Source organism: Abramis brama (genome assembly GCF_963993115.1).
Source record: "Abramis brama genome assembly, chromosome: 15".
NCBI lineage: Eukaryota > Metazoa > Chordata > Actinopteri > Cypriniformes > Leuciscidae > Abramis > Abramis brama.
This window is the reverse complement of record NC_139977.1, coordinates 24,724,736-24,742,856: the sequence shown is the minus strand read 5'-3', so window position 1 is coordinate 24,742,856 and position 18,121 is coordinate 24,724,736. Positions and strand designations below refer to the sequence as shown.

Genomic DNA, 18,121 nt, shown 5'->3' with positions numbered 1-18,121 from the left:
TCACTCACACAACCACTGAGCTGAGCTGCTCCTCATATGAGCCAAAAGGTTATCAGAAACTGTCAGTTAGGTAGAGAGACAGGCAGGTGGGTGTTCATGACCGCCCCTAAAGCTCTCTATCACCGCTATCAATAGCAGCTCAGACCCCGGCGCTCTGTGTGCACTTGGCTTGGCACACGGAGGCTTTGTGAATTGCAACAGCCTTAGAGGAAATGGATTGGTTCTGCCTGAACCATATGGTGGATTCCCCTGCTGTGGCTCAGTCCAAGCCCTACAGCACCAGTGAGGGAAGACTGGTGACACTCTTACTGCTCGTCTTACAATGTGTTCAAAACACCTGGGACCTATGCCTACAACAGCTAGAGGAATGGGTAAGAGGGGAGCAGTGCTGCTTTAGCAGAGATATTTATGATTTACTAGATGGACAGATACCCTATATCTGAAAGTGACAGACAGACAGATGGATAGATAGATACCCTAAAAAAGATAGATAGTAGGCCTATCTGAAAGTGACAGACAGATTGATAGATACCCTAAAATAGATAGATGGATACACTATCTGAAAGTGATAGATAGATAGATACCCTATCTGAAAGCGACAGACAGATGGATAGATACCCAAAAATGATAGATAGATAGATAGATAGATAGATAGATAGATAGATAGATAGATAGATCATATCTGAAAGTGATAGTAGCCTATCAATCCGTGTAGGCTATCATTCGTTCAGTCGTTTTTTGATTTAATATTGAAAGTAGAAAAATGAGAAAACGGTTCCTTTTTCGTTTTTTCATCATTTCCAAAAAAAGAAAAAAAGAATTCAGCTTGATTTTTCGTTTTTCGTTCTGAGGTAGAAAAATGAATTAACAGCTTGAATATTGAAAAAGGGATACACGGATTCCTATCTGACAGATATTTGTATTTAGTTAGCCTATTGTCATATTTAAAAGATCAACTTGTGGAAAGCACTTTATTTCGCATGAAGCATTATGCATTCAGTGTTGAATATGTTTGTACAATTCAGTAAATTTTACTTCTTGTGGGCGTGTCCAATTCGATTCAAACTCACGCTTCATGCTTGCTCCAGTTTATCTCAATTTTGAATTTTGCACAGCACTGGTTGACATGATAGACCCGGAAAACCATTTAGATTGCTTATAACAAGGTTATAACCTTCAAAGAATGAGTTAAAGCCAAACCTATTGAATTTCAGGGTGTACTTCACAGGATCCCAGGCAGCACACAGTCCCTGAGCTGGAACATGTCCACTCTGCTTACCTGCGGGCACAGACAGCCGGTAGCCAGGCAGCCGGTAAGCCGGTAATTAGCAGCACTGCAGTCTTTGATGAAACATTTGACCGCTCAAAGTATTTCGGTTATCGCCACCGGAAGATAACCACATTTCGTTTAGAGTCATTGGTTTTGCTTTCAGCACTTTTAAAACATCTTTGTTTCGGCACCCACACACACTCAGGCACACGCAAACAAAGTCTACAGCTTTTCCCATTAGATGATGCGGAGTGGGCTCGTTACCAAGGCGACGGTTACTTTCCATATCCATTATGAAATATATTCGCTGTCCTTGATTTACAGTAAGACAGGCACCGAATAGCAAAAGTTACAGCAGAATACATGTGCTATGTTTCCACACAAACAAACAGGAATATCACACCAACAGAGTTCTGACTTCTGAGCGCTAAGAAAATTGTGATTGGTGGTTTGATGTTAGCTTGACATCGCGGGGTGAATGTGGTGCGAATGCGGTTCCTGCCGTCGTGTGACAGCAGCTGTCATGTCTGCGGGGAAATAGCCGCGTGGAGCTCGCATTTAGACTCGGTTGTGTCATGAAATTACAGCAGTCATCACGCGGGCTTGCTCATACTTCTTTATTTTTCTACAAAAATATTTCACCTTATAAAAGACAGCTCAGAATGTACATTGTTTTTGCAACTGCCATAGAAGTTTTTACCTTAAATATATATGTATATGTATTTATATATAGTATAAGCATTTATTTCCATTTATGATCAGAGTGCACTCCCAGCAGCCCAGGATATGAGTCAAACATCTTCCCAGTCTAAGTATTTCTCAATGTCCTCAGCTCTCTCTGACTGGGAAAACTTTTGGAAAGACTGCAAGAAGACAAAAATAATCATATAAACAAAGCTGTGAAATGTTTCTAGCTGTGGTGATCCAGGCATTGTGTATCCAGCATCATGCATGACCTTGAACTAAACATCATTGATGTTTATTACAAAAATACAGTTGACTGCAATTAGTAGGCTAACTGTCATTGCTTTAGAGTGATGTGGTGTATATTACTAAAACAGTCAGTATTGAAGATGAGAGTAAATATAATTGCTTAGAACAAGGCAGAATAATAAGAAAAAGATGCTAAAACACTGGGAATAGGTGGATCAGATGGAAGAGACGGTTACAATTAGAAACCCATAAAACAAGTGCCAATAAAAACGAGTGAGCGAAGGAAGGTTAAGGTTGTGACTCATGGTATCCCATGATGCATCTGAACTGCAGCCAGCAGGAAGTCCTATTTGTGAGATTTCCGCCACCTTTCCGATATCAGCAATATTACTACTATTGCTACCATTATTATCATTATCATCATGATCATTATTATTACTGGGTCTGGATATGCCTCAGGAAGCTAGTTACTATATATCTTGATATTCTGAAACATAAAATGATTCTGATAATGATTATTTTCAGGTTTTGAATACTACTACCAATAACATTTTTTAAATGTTAGTGATGCTTGCCGGTGCAAAACACGCTGCCATGATAGGCATTTAGACTAATTTGTAGCATTTCATATGGATGTATTCCAAGTCTCTGATATTTTGGGTCCTAAATATGGCTCGTATGATATTTTTTCGCTTGCTTTATTGTCTGCCAGGTGAAGTTGTAGGTCTGATAAATTAATAGCACACCATTTGAGCGGCACCATTTAAGATATCATTTAGGCTATGTCTGTAGCACAAACGGTGTGAGATAAATGATGTGCTGAAGTCTAATACTTGGGGTTGAGATAGCAATAGCAAGCATCACTAATAATAATGAGAATGAGAATAATAATAGAATTTCCAGTTTCCAGAAAAAGAAGATAACAAAAAGCATCAACCAAAAAAAAAAAAAAAAAGTGATCCAATCCCTCTCTTGATTGAAGTGCTGAGTCCATTTACCCGGTGCTACTTTATTGCTCTCTTCACCCACAGGCTGCTGTATGTTCTGCTCCTTGAGTCTTTTTGAGTACAGGCCTGTGGCTCTGCCCTTATCAGAGAGGAGCAGAGGAGAGAGCGAGAGCAAGCGTCCAGAGTGGCGCTAACACCCAGGCGCGAGAGAGGGTCAGTCGTGTCCCCAGCGGGGAGGCTGAGTCCGAAGTGCAGGAACAAACCTCGTAGCCATTTTCTGCATGGTCTGCGTGTTGCTGCCCGTGAAGCCTCGTGTTAGAGTTGTTCTGCATCTCCGGGGAGTCCGACTGCATTTCCGTGCACACCAGCCAGTCCTTCCCGATGGGACGCGGATAACCCGCTTCAACTTCCATATCGCTGCCCGCCACACGCCAGTACTCCTTTCCCTTGAAGAAATATGATGCACCTGGGTAGAAAGAGCAGAAAATACAAGATAATAAAATACAGGTTGATGCGCAGAATGGATTTTTCCAGACCTGCTTTCATTTAGTATACAGATCATTATGGTTTTACTTTTCCCTCTATGGCTTTTGTCAACTCTATTTCCTGTTTCGGAGCTACTTCTCTCAGTTTATGTCTATGACGAGTCACGCAGGTACTGGGTTACTTCGCAGCGGTACGACCCGAACCAGTCTAAAATAGTCAGAATATAAACACTTATTATAGGTGTACCGTAGTGATTCAGGATAAGACAAAAACACGGTTTGGAAAATGGATTCATGATGTGGATTATTATATAAATTTTGTACATTTTAAACAAAAAAAAAGTTAAGGACTGCAGCTTTAACTCATAACAATGAAATAACTCAGGGTTAACTGAGGGAACTGCAGGGGGTTCATGAGTTGATAAAAAGCTAGTAATTAATTAAATCATAAAAATGTCAAATTAAAATGAATAATTCATTTTAAAATTAAAACAATCAATACAATAAAAAAAAAACAATACAACTTTATATATTTTATATGTTTACCTGCACGTCACCAACATCAGAGAACCATGAACATTCAAATGCATTATTATTTATTGAAATCTCAAAGGGGATAAATATTTGAAGTAAATATCTTTGGTCAAAGGCTGTCAAAAAAGTTGGGAAATTCTTTAATTAACTGATTGTTAACTGACATTTATACATATATGTGACTATACAAAAAAACATAAACAAGTACACAATGATTGCATAATCTCATATTTTTAAAGAGCTAGTTAAACAAAAATTGTATTTTCATGAAAAACATATCCTAGCCATTTTTCTGTACAATGAAAGTTACAAAGTTACTTTTTAAAGCGCAGCATTCCAGCTTTGTGAATATTCATAGCGAATTCACGATGGAATCTGGAGTCTGAACCAATGAAATGTGATTTTCTGTGATGTGACTAATGCTGATGTAAACAAAACGATCTTACTCGCCCTGACTGACACGAAGCGTGCGCATAAAGACGCTTCAGACAGAATTATACACAGAATTACAGTAATTCAAAATATCTGTCTTGGCGAGTATTCACATTATCTGTTATGTATTAAGTGAATGTTTGGTGAACTGTTGGAGAAAAACATCTGGTGGTAACATTATATTAGATCCGTGTGGTACAGTAGGTCTTAAATTATTTTGTTTTGGAAACCTTAGAAAACTTTAACTCGATTTTTCTCAAAATTTACTTTGCTGAATCTATCGACTTCAAACAGGTAGGCTATATCTCATTTTTGGTCTGATTCCAAAAAATCATACATCAATTTTTAAAGGTTTCTTAAAGGAGCATTGCGTAAATTTCTAACAGTTACTGACACCAGTGGCCGTTAGAGGAACTGCAGCCAGTCTCATGCTCGTTCTCGGTGGGCACACGCTCGTACGAGCACGACTACATCAACCAGGGTTGCCGCAGCAAGTTTGAGGTAAGAAAACACCATTTGAAAACACTACCGATTGCCGCTGCTTACTAATAATGGCTGCCGTGCCGTACGGATGTAAGCCCAAGTAGACGAGAACGCGCATGACGTCACATTTTGTGAATTTTCACGCCGATTCGGGCCCGACTCCTCCACACACAATTGAGCCTACAGGCTGATAGAGGCAACCGTGGTGGACAGTCAAGGTGTCATTCTTTTTATTACATCATGGTTGGCTCATACATGTACAAATGAAAACTCTATCTTAAAGATTTTTTGAAGTAAAAACCTACACATAGCCCCTTTAATAGAGAATGTGAAAATAACAATAACTCATTTTTGAAAATTTGCTCATTGCAACTCATTTTGCAAGCACGGGTCACATTTTGTCTTTTCCTTACATGAAGCCATCAGATCACAGACTCATACGGATTACTTTTATGGTGCTTTTTTCTTTTTGGGAGCTTGACAGTGCTTGGTCCCCATCCACTTTCATTAAATGGAAGACAGCAGCTTAGTTATTCTGCTAAATATCTCCTTTTGTGTTCCAAAGAAGAAAGTCTTATATGGGTTTGGAATGATATGAGAGTAAGTATATGATGACAGAATGATATATTTTTAAAACCCACTCTACTCATCTGACAGTAAATCATGTTTTTTGAAGGATGAGATGAAACATGAGACAATAGCCCAGATAGAGTCTAGAAACACAAATGGAGACAATTTTCCTCTGCTTCAACCTAATGCTTGCATTTGTCCAATCTGAACATGAGCTTTACTATCTCTCTCTGTTAGACTAGGTAAACCCAGCTCAATCTGCCGGCGATTTGATTTTGCCTTGCAGCTCAGGCTGGAAACCTGTACATTCTTCTATCCTGCTTCTGTGACAAATTTGCGGGGATCAATCACAAACTGGCTTATCCACCTGGCACGCTATTGGCGGGTTTAATCCAATCCAATTCCATTTAACCTCTCGACGATGCTCAATGGCTTCTTTAGTTTAGCAAACAAATCGCTTGAGTGGGTGTAAATACCACTCACTTTCATGTTTTTTTTTTTGCACAACCTGCAAAAATTGCTCGATGCCATTGCTGCTTCTGCAAACCGCTGATCAATGCTCCAAACCAACACGTCTGTTGACACGTTTCCTGCCTGGAGTTTTCGCTGCAAAGTATGTCACCTGGATCAATGGACTGATTTGTTGAAGGACTATCCAATTGCGTACAGAGTCATTTGAACTATGCCTGTTGATCACGCCTCTTGTGCAGTAGAAAATACAGAGCAGACTCACCAGACTAATGTTCAATCTTAAAAGATTGAGCTTGGTCTGGTGATAGCCAGACTATCTCTCTGTCTCACTCTGCAGGTGAAATGGGCCATCAGTGCTGTCCATTCGAACAGGATACTGTTGCCAGCACCTCCACAGGCTTAATAGTTCCTCGCTCCCATGGAGGCCGGGGACTGTCACTTTAGAGTGGTCTGCCCTTAGTCCTCGTTCAAAGCTCTTCCTGTGGGGCTAGCAAAGCCTCAGAGAACAACACCCGATGAGACAACTTCTCTGCCCCTGTTTACAGAGTCACCACAGCAGGGAAGAAGATCTGGTGCATCAAGTGGAACCTAAAGGTCCATTCACACCAAGAACAATAACTGTAAAGATAACTATAATGATTACCATCCACACCAGAGTACAATGATATCTTTCTGTTTATTCTAAGAGCGCTGCAGTTTTGTCGTCTGCCTCTTTAAATGCTTGAGTGCTTTTAAGCAGAATGGATTCTGACTGGCTGTCAATGTTTTTATTGATCATCCGCTGGGAAAAATCATTCTGAAAGTGATTCCAACAATATAGTTTCTCAGTGCCATTATCATTATGGTCGTGGTGTGGGCTATATATTCTTTTGTATGTAAAAAATTTTTTTAGAGCTATATTTTTATCGTTATAGTTATCCTAAAGACAGTTAAAACTGTGCTTGTAAAGGAATTAGCAATATGCAAACTGCAAAGATGATTTTTTAGGGGGATAAAACAGCCCAAACTTGCCATTTTATACATTTTCCATGAGACGATAAGGAAAAAAAACACAAGAGATGACACAATGACCAAAAAACATGTCTTTATAGGCTAACATTATGCATAATATGCAAAATAACTGACCTTCACATTCATACAAATGATGGTATGTTTCACTTGTGGGTGACATCTGAAAAATGTTCAAAATGCTTCAATGCTAATTACAGGTGCTGGAGGTAATTACTTTGTTGGAATACCACACATAAATGTCCTAATATATCACTGAAACATGCATCCTGATAAATCATACTCATCTATGTGACCATCCTCAACTCTGCGAAAAGTAAAAGAAAAGGGGGGAATGGCCTGCACTTCTTTCCTATCAGAAATAGGCTTTCTACATGTCAAAGCTTTAGCATATTTGGATTTGCTGATTGGTATGGTCAGTTGAATCTTTGCTTTGAAGCTTTGCTTTTATAACACAGGCTTCTTGTGATCCACTGCAACATTGCATTTGCCTGGACTTCATCCTTGAGGTCCATCCATCAGTGAGAGCTCACTGTGCATTAGACACAATGCTGTGCATTAGGCATGACAGGACATTATGCCCCTTTCTCCATTCTGCTCACATAGACCTTAAAACTGCTGCTATGACAACCACACATTCAAAACACCTGCATGGCTAACAGCCTCTCCATCCAAATAAAACCATTTCTTCCAAGGCGAATTGGGGCTTTAAAGAGACGTTTTGAGATGCTATTAGATATGTATTGCATATGATGGAAGATAATATTACCACACATTTGAATTTTAGGAGGAATCATTTTATGATTTAATGTTCATTTCACAATGTCTACACCAAGTTCAAATAGCCTGCCTTGTTGGCAGAGGCTATTTACACTAACTCCACCCACCATTGTCTGATTGATGACAAAATCATTGTCTTGATTAGACAAAATGATAAAAGAAACACATCTGATAACAGGAGAAGTGGCGTTAGCTTTTGACATGCCTGACCTGAGTTCGAACCCGCCTTTTCCCGAACTCATTCTTCTCCCTTTTCCCATCGCATATCAGCTCAGAGCAGCATTTATTTTAAATAAAAATTAAGAAAATATGATATTTATTAAATCATATTAAAGTGGGTATTTAATAATGGGAATGAAGTGTTTAACGGGTAGGTGTAGGGGAGGTAATGTCAAGAACAAGTAATGTCCCAATAAAGCAGCATCCATATATAATTTAAATAAATATAACTGAATATGTCATTATTGCATACTGTTTTATAAAAATACAATACACTGAGGTACAAATAGTATCTGCCACTATTTGCACAAAGTATAAACAGCATCTCACTACTATTTACACTTCATGCAAAAGAAAATACTGTAAAAAAAAATAAAAAAATACATCTATGGCTAAATTAGTGCAAATAGCCACTGCCTTTTTATTTTCTTGATAAGCTCAGTATTCTTTCCTGTGTTTTCGATTGTTGTTATTGTTAACTAAAACTATTAAAAATAGTTTTTGTTCATTGAAATAAAAAAATAAATATAAGATGAAAAACTTAAACATAAAAAAATGGCTAGAAGTGTTGTCTTGGCGACTAACAGAAATAAAACAGGTTTAAGTTGAAGTACTAAAAAAACAAAATATTAATAAATATAATAGTATAGATAGAAATAATACTAAACACTGATACGGAAGTTCTCTTTTCGTTTTTGGCTTAACACAACCTGAAAAAAAAAACAACAACACAATTTGCTACTTTCTATTACTAGATACTTAAAGTCTGTTTTTCCACCAGGGAAAGAAAAAGGTTCATTTCTTGTGGCCCTAAAAAATAAGATCCAGGAGAGCTGCTTAAAATTCAAGAGACCTAATACGATTCACAATGCTTACTGTCAGACCACCGCATGGCATCATCCAGTTGGGGTGGGATCCCTTTCCACAGCGCCGTGTCTTTTGGGTAGCCGAGGTCCATGCAACGCAGATGGTCATCGTAGCGCCAGTAACGGTTGTCCTTGAAGAAGTACGTCTTCTCGTTGTGCAGCCAAACAAATACTGCATCTACTCCTTCCACGGGCAGCCCAAAGTCACCGACAGACCGTGGGTAGCCCTCTTCAACGTTATTGTCCTTGAACACCCAATATTTCCCTCCTAAAGAAGTGAGAACAACTTCTTGTGAGGTGTGATAATGGTAAAGGCTTTCTTTACCAGCAGACCAGATTAGAAAACACAGACCTGCTGTGAAATGCATTTTAGTGCTTTAAATATTTAAAATGTTCTTTTTACCTCTGTGCTTTTGAGCTTCAAAACACTCTTGCGTTATATCTTTGAAGGACATTGTTCGCTTTATAGTGAAAACTCTTATTAAAAATGACATTTGCATAACTCGAGAGCTTTAAATTCCAATCATTTAGAGAATTTTTGAGTGAGTGTCTAGGGAGCATTTTGCTTTAAATGTCTGGAATTAACCATACAATCTTTTTGAAATACTGCACGAAAGCAACAAACAGTGTGAAACTAGATTTGGACATTTTCTGAAGGAAATGTGTTGCACAAAACAACACCACAAGGATAAGGTGTTTTGAGTGGTTGCTATTTCTATCTATTCTTTTCTATATATTTCAGTTAAAACAAACAGCTTACATAGCAAATACTAAATACAACTTATTTAATTACTATTTAATTAGTCATATAGTCAATGTGCTGTATACTTATTCACATTATTACACCTGTTTTAGCTTCTTTACATTGGTTACCTGTTTATACAAGGATTGATTTTAATTGTATTGTTGACATATAAAGCTTTAAATGGTTTGGCAGCTATACAAAACTAAAGGAGATAGAGCGTTTGCAGTGAGGGCTTCAAAACTATGGAAGTTGATATTAGTTCATCTGAATGTGTGTTTGTTTTTAAATGTCGTCTGAAAACTTAATTGTATAGACGTGCTTTTAATATTTTGTGGTGTATTTTGGGTTTTGATATTTTATATTATATTTTGTTTTTTCATGTACTGTCTATAGCTCCTCATTAATGATTTTAATGATTGTGTTTTTAAATTGTGTAAAGCACTTTGTGCATTGTTGCGTTAAAAGTGCTATATAAATAAAATTGTACTTACTTACCTTCATATAGAGCACTAATCTTTATCACAATGGTAACGACAAAAACTTAACATACATAACAGAAACTTATTTAAAGGTGCAGTATGTAATATTTACAGCTATTGAAATGGGCATTTCAGTCCAAATTCTAAATATTGGAAAGAGTTGTTTCCCCCACCCCATCATCCTCAGACTCCGCACTCATGCGGGTTGCCAGATTGAGGACATGTAACAGGAACAAGCGTAACTGACAATGGAAATCGACGAGTTTTACACTACAAGTTGTTCAGCTAATTTTTAGGTCAGGTAGAATCTGCGATTTCTGACCCTGTTCATTTGCTTGCTACAATACGCTGTGTTTTCCATCAACTGGCAACCCGGGTTATAACCCGCAACCCGCAGTGGGTGGAATCACACAGACCAAAACAAAAACAGACATTCTGACACAGAACACACATTTCAAACATCATAAACACATTATGGTACTTTTATGCTTTAGGACAGTAAAAAAAAAAATATATAGCACCTTTAAATGTCAAACATAACAACATTAAACGCTAACAGGTTTTTTCCTTTACTAAAAAAATACATAAAATAACACAATTTCAATTTAGTAATCAACACTAAATTTTTTAGTAATCAAGACAATTTCATTAAGTTACTACAACTTATTTTCTTATTTATTTTTTAAATCAAGTTTCAGTTTAAATTACTCAACAATAACATAGATCCCCTCAAAATAATGTTTGTAACAAGGTTTAATTAAATCAATAAATATTTTTTTTTCATTTGCAACCATGCATTTGTTTAAGGTATATTCTAGAAATTTTATATTTTTTGGAAAATGATTACATCTGAGATAAGCTGCATGACTTCAGGTACCATTCATGTCTGTAGCATGTCTATAACAGTTCAGAATGAACAAAAGTTGCATTGAAGGGAGATGTTAAATCATAATTTAATAAAAGGTTGAATTCAGGCATTTACCTTTAAAGAACACTATCTTATGGTCTCCAGGTCTCTCATATACAGCATCCACACTGTCCAGGTTGGCAGGAAGACCTCTCCAGAAGCGATGGATCTGAGCTGGCCTTAACGACACCAGGTGCTTTTCACGTGTCAGACGCCAAAAATACTTCCCTGACGAGAGGTTTGACAGTAAGAAGGTGTGATTATTTGTGTGTTTATGTAAGCTTATGGTGTAATTATGTGCTATCACATGATGTATGAGGGACATCGGTTAAATAAAGCGAGGAATTGCTGCCTGCCCGGGGGCAGTGGGTAGGAGTGTACCCAGCTGGCAGAATCAGCCAAACAAATACAACGCACAAATGATGATGTATCAAAATACAGACAGCACATTAATGGCTAAACAGGAAAACAAAACAATTTAACAGCAGTTCAAGAAATTCAATAGTGCCCCACAAAACCGATTTGAAGTTTGATTATGATAATTACTTTCTTTATCAATATTTCTAGATACATTTATTTAAGAAGCAAATATTTAATTAATATTTAATTTTATTTTAAATCAAATAAAATAGAATAAAATAAAATAAAAAAGTGTATCTTGATAATATAATATTATATTATCACATAATATATCTTCTTACCCCACTGGCAAACTTTTTATTCCTTGTTTCAATAAATAATGGGATAAGAAAATGAAAACTAAACCTAAAATTCAAGATATGTCTCCTGACAAGAAGTCGGAATATATTCATATAAATTTTAGTCATAATATCTAATGCAATTATGCATTCAATTAAATATATTAGAAAACAAGACACAAATACAGATTAAGATTTTTTTTTATACAGATGTTTTGTAATTTATACACACAAAAGGATGTAGAACCTCATACATTATCAATTTCTAGTATCTATTGATTTCACTGGACTTCTGGGTGTTCTTACCTTTGAAAAAGAAGGCCTCCCCTCGAATCTGGGCAACAGCATCAAAGTGGCTAGTGCATCGGTCAGGGGCATCACGGTCAGGTCTTTGAGAAAATACGAAGAAAAAAGAGTTAGATAAACTTTACCAGGAGTGTGAAGGTAGAGCACAAGATATTCACTAGTAGAAGTATTTGTGTTTCTACCAGGATCGTGCGGTCCCAAGCCAGTTTTGGACTAGCTAATTAATAATAACACTATAAATTACTACAAATTCCCTTGTTTGATGTGTTCCATAAAGCTTACATGATCAAATATTGGTAACACGTACGTAACTGTCCGTCATTTATTTATTTGCCAAGCGTAACATTTTCTTTAAACCTGTGCCAGTTACGGAGAGTTTCGGGTGAGCGAATCCACAACAGCTTTGGCGCCTGCGCTCTGTTGTTATGTGTCATAGTCATTGTCCAGCGTTCTCAATGGTTGCTGGCATATGGGGGATTTCATGTGCAGGGAAAGCTGTCTGCGAATCCCTCACCCAAGCGGAAAAATGTTGCTGCCAGATCTCCATCAACGAAAATCCAGTAGTGTCTGACAACTGATTGTGCAGTAGAGCAGAGGATTTTTTTTTAAACCCTCCCAAACAACTGATGTAGATGCTGTTTGATATATTTTTTTAAGGCCAAGACTCAACTATTTTCTGCAATTCTCCAGCTGTGATTCTTGAACAGTCTTTGGCCACTCAAACTGTTCTCCTTGCCGTGCATTAAGACAATATACACAATATACAAATCCCCTTCCATGCAGATTTGTAACATTTCCTGTTGATTGCTATAGATATTTTCTTATAGCCACTTTCTATTTTGTGTAGCTCAACAATCTTTTGCTGCACATCAGAACTATATTCTTTGGTTTGACCTATTGTAATAGATGATTAAGGGAATTTGGCTTTTGTGTTTACCTCATATTTATACTCTTGTGAAACAGAAAGTCATGACTGGATAATTTCATGTTCCTAGTCACCCTGGTAAATAACTGTAAATATGAAGGGAATATACTTCAGAGATATTTTACTCTCAAGAGTTTCTAGGGGTTCAAATAATTGTGGCCAATGTGTATTAAAGAAAAACTTCTAAAACACACTACTTTCTTACGCTACCGTTTAAAGGTACTCTATGTAATATTGATAGCTAGCAGTTGAACAGCATACTTCAGTCCAAATTGAAAATATTGGATTGAGTTTTCCCCCCGCCCCCTCCCCTTCAGACTCAATGCTCACACGGGTTGCCAGATTTCATGACGAGCGTAATTGAAAGTAGAAAGCAATGAGCCTCACCGTATAAGTTGATCAGCTAATGTATTTGTTTGCAATGTTTTTATTTCTAAGGAATTTTAGGTCGGATATAATTTGCGATCTCTGTCCCATTTCGTTTGTTGGCTTCTATCGCTGTGTTTTCCGCCAACTGGCAACCCGGGGTGTCCAAATACTGTTGGGTAAACCGGCAGTGGGTTGGATCACACAGACCAAAACAAAACAGATATTCCGACACAGAATGCACATTTTCAGAGAAACAAGTATTACATCTCTGCAAACCAATTATTGTATTTAATGCTTTAGTACAGTAAACATTTTTTTTTTTTTACATAGAGCACCTTTAAATATCCAGTTTAGAATCAGCTCAAGCCACTAGCTCTTACATATTTTATTGCAAGTCTGTATATGAATATTTTTGGCTAGCTATGGCTATGTTCAACCAGTCCCGAATGTCCTTTTTTATGTGTTTGGTTTCAGATTTGGAAAATTAAAGATGTTATAACCTGCTGGCAACAAAATCTCTGTGAATGCGTTATCCCCTCGGCTAATGACTGACTTAGCACTTTGACGTGGCTGGGATGCTAATGATGGAGCAATTACGGTGACAGAGCTGCTTTTGTGAGCGGGGAACTCGCCTGACACTTTATTAACAAAGATCTTCATTCACAGCTTATTAGCTGAACTCTCCGAGAGGAATAGATTACTGACCTTTGTCAAACTAAATCTACCTGCCTCACATGTCGACCGTGAAGATAGAGAGAGAGGAAAATAAAGAGGTGCAGGCTTCTCTCTGAGAAGCTAAATTCTTGCTTACTAGTAGTCAGGAATTGAGTCTATAATTTGTGTCATTCTGGCATTTGCTTCAGGAAGGCTGAGTGCAGTTGCGGGGGCATTATGAAATCTGTACATATTCTCCTCCCAAATGATGGACCACTAACTCTGCAATTCAAAATACTCAAGACGCGCTGAACAGGGGAATGTGGGTTTTGTGGATGTGTGCTTGTTGACTCACGGTATTGTAGATCTGTTTGTGGGGAGGTCAAGCAGGACAGGAGGTTCAGCTGTTTGAGAGGGGTCATCTGTCTGCGGCGTGTGCGATACGGAGTCCCGAACACCTGACAAAACACAAGATGAGTTAAACTTGTGCAGGAGTTACGTAAAACTACTGCATACATAGAACATTTATGATAAGCAAAGCATAAGCATAATAATGCATAAGCAAAAATGAAACTAATCTAATGAGCAAAATGTTTTACAACCAACAAAGTGTGCGTTTAATCCAACTTTGTTCCAAATCAAATAGTTTTTATTTCAAAAGTACGCTATCTCTTTAACTTTTAATCCCCATGTTCTGCTTGGGGCTCTTTTAATAGTGCAAAAATATACAAGCAATATACATACTTTGTCTGGTTGATACTTAAAGGGATTTATAATCATATTAGAATTTATTATAAATGCGATTTTGCCTTAAAAACACACATGCAAATGTCCTCCATCAAAAAATTCAATACAAAAAAGTATGACGGGGGCCCATCAAGTGACCTTAGACACAAAATATGATAAAATGCAATTAACTTTCATTCTGAAAACTTTCTGGTTATACAGAGAAAAAATGTGAAATATTTAACTAGTTAGTATATTCCTAGTGTGCACAAAAGTCAACAACTGCCAATTTTCTATTTGGATTTGTTCACACTGTACAATGTTTTTTTGCTGGGGGCAAATTGACCTCACAAACAAGCAATTAACTTAGTTTTACAACAGAGGGTTAAAGCTTCATTAATTTAGAGTTTTGACTTAATTAGAGGAACATATATTTAAAAAATAGAATAAAAAATAAAAACACAGTATGAAATAATCATGAAATTAGGACTACTTTTTAGTTATCAGATATGTCTCTGTTTTAGATTTTTGTCTTTAAAAGAAGACCGTAATTAGACTTTTTGTAGATCAAATGTTAATAGTATTGAGCTATAAAATCTATGTGGATGGCATAGCTCAGATAATTTGGTCTTTGGAGTATTTCAGTTCATATTGAAATGTCTGAGCACAGCTCGAGGCATTATTGAAATCTTTTCTGAAACACACGAAAAAGAGACGCTGAGATTACTGGGTTCTTTTTCTCAAGAGAAAAGAATTTGAATGTAAAATAAGAGGTTAATTACAAAATACTATCATTATCATTTTTATGAGTAGCCTACATCACAGTGGTCTCTGGGCCTCAAAAATAAAGACAGTAAATAGTAAAACAGAACATGAAGGTTAATTCATTGGGGAAAAGGACTGGTTTAAGGACCGATTTAACTCGGGGTATGTACACTCTCATTATTTTGAAACTACACATGCATTTATTAAACGCTTGGCCAGTGTTCATCACCTCGAGTTCCAGAGCTCCTGGCACTATTTGCTTGAGCCAATCCTGATCTTTCCATCCCTCCCCTTAAATGTTTCTCTATCTCTTTGCTTTCCACCATGCTTGTTTGCAGCGCCGTGCGGCGTACTGCATGTTGATTAGCAGGGTCCAAATCATGGTGACGACCAATTAATCCCTGTGCTCCCAAGTCTGACTCAACACAGCCATGTAATTAAGTCAATAGTGTCCCTATACAAACCAAATCACTTCTGCTCGCTGCGCCCCTTGTTTAGCGCCTGTTATTTGCCTGGTGAGATCACAGAAAAGGGCAGCCTGTGGAGGGGGCATGCACTGCCAATCACTTTGTTTTTACAATTACGATGGGCACTTTAGCTAAAAAACAAGATAATGTGAGTGGGGAGGGATGGAGGAAAAGCAGAGAACTGTTGAACTTTTTTATGTCCGATTGTGTAAGTCACGTTGCGAATGCACTCCTATAATTACTCACTAAAACACAGACATTAAATAAGCTAACTAAAGCATAAAGAATTAACATCATGAATAGTACACTACAATCATGTTTTTCTCAGGAACACATCTAATGTTGTCATGTATAAATTAATATAATAATAATAATAATAATAATAATTTGAATAAAATTCAAATGAATATATAATTATATTAATATATAATTTATAAACATATTAATTATATATAAGTACTAGAATAAAATCATTTATTGTAGTCAATTTTATTTTTTTATTAAAGTTGACTATAATAATAACATTAATATTTGAATAAAATTAAAATAAATATTGAATATATAATAATATATTCATATTATTCTGATATGAATGTATTAAAATTAAATAAAAGAATACAATAATAATAATAATAATAATAATGTTTTATTATAAATACATTTTCATCTAAATAAAATTGACTACAATAAATTGACAAAATAAACTAAATTTATAAATTAGGACTAAAACAGAAAACTGTATAAAAATGAACACTGGCGGCATCATTTATATCCGAGCACTCGGATGGGCCTACAAGAACAGAAATTACAGTGCAAATTGCATTCTGCATTTTGCAGGCTTATTTGCAGAGTTACCTGATTCGAGTTCTTTTAGTAAATACTAGGGCGCTAAAGCGATGCAGACAGAGCATATAACAGTGCTATCAGCAGGCACACCTCATTCTTTGTGTCATCCTTGTGTGTTTACTGTTGACAGATTACAGCATCTATCTGTCTGTATGTCTTGCAGAGAGACTGCTTCTACAAGTTGTCGCTACTTGTCACTTTTTGCTTCTTCAACAATGCCAAGGCATCTGAGATGATAGCAGGGTGTCCGTGTTTGATTGAGGATCTCAGCTCACACAGCTTGCCACAGTGCCTGTTTTCAGTTAACTGACGGAGAGGGAGGAGGTCCGGGAGGAAAGAAAGAAACCAGACGTGACCAAGGGGTGGACGTTCTTACCGTAAAGCTGCCAGACACGGACCTTGTCTTCGTACGGGAGGTTGTACTTGAGCGGGTCGCCTACTGGCCCCTGGTAGTAAGGGCGCATGATGGACTCGATGGCAGAGGTGTGTGCGAGCCCTATGGCATGGCCAAACTCATGCACCGCCACTGCGAAAAGGTCCATGCCGTGGGAATCTAAAGAGAAAAGACACAATAAAAAAGAAATGTTAGAAAGAAAAGTCTTTTCTTCACAATAACAAACCAGTTCAAGACAGTAATGCTTATTCGAAATGGGGTCCGGATACGACCAGGGGGCCACAAGAGGGTGAAAGACAGATAGATAGACAGACAGATAGATAGATAGACAGACAGACAGACAGACAGATAGATAGATAGATAGATAGACAGGCAGACAGACAGATGAAATTCTAATGAACGAACGACAGACAGATAGATAGATAGATGAAATTCTAACGATAGATAGATAGATAGATAGATGGATGAAATTCTAATGAATGATATATATATATATATATATATATATATATATATATATATATATATATATATATATATATATATATATAGACAGACGGATGAATGGATAGAATTTCATCTATCTATCGAACGAACTAACGAGCGAACGATAGATAGATAGATGAAACGATAAAAACATTGACAGCCAATCAGAATCCATTCTACTTTAAGAGCTCGAGCATTTAAAGCGGCAGACGACAAAACTGCAGTATGCGCTTAGAATAAACAGAACAATATTGTGTGTTGATGTGGGAGCCAATATACTTGTTATAATTCTTGATGTGAACGGCCCTTAAGTTCAGAGAAAAATTGTACAAAACATAATAAAATCAAAAAATGCA

The 18,121-nt window shown here is 37.0% G+C and overlaps 1 protein-coding gene across 2 annotated transcripts in view; it reads right to left on the bottom strand.

Moving 5' to 3' along the window:
* Positions 1–1,875: 1,875 nt before the first annotated feature.
* mmp17a (matrix metallopeptidase 17a) overlaps positions 1,876–18,121 on the bottom strand; it is a 97,691-nt gene continuing 81,445 nt past the window's right edge. For both annotated transcript variants that reach the window (XM_084137484.1, XM_084137485.1), the window contains exons 5-10: positions 17,262–17,438; positions 14,437–14,539; positions 12,134–12,216; positions 11,205–11,357; positions 9,009–9,266; positions 1,876–3,616 (exon numbers count right to left, since the gene is read on the bottom strand). In XM_084137484.1, the coding sequence (XP_083993610.1) occupies positions 3,294–3,616; positions 9,009–9,266; positions 11,205–11,357; positions 12,134–12,216; positions 14,437–14,539; positions 17,262–17,438 (1,097 nt within the window). In that variant the 3' untranslated portion in view covers positions 1,876–3,293. The remainder of the gene's footprint in view (positions 3,617–9,008; positions 9,267–11,204; positions 11,358–12,133; positions 12,217–14,436; positions 14,540–17,261; positions 17,439–18,121) is intronic.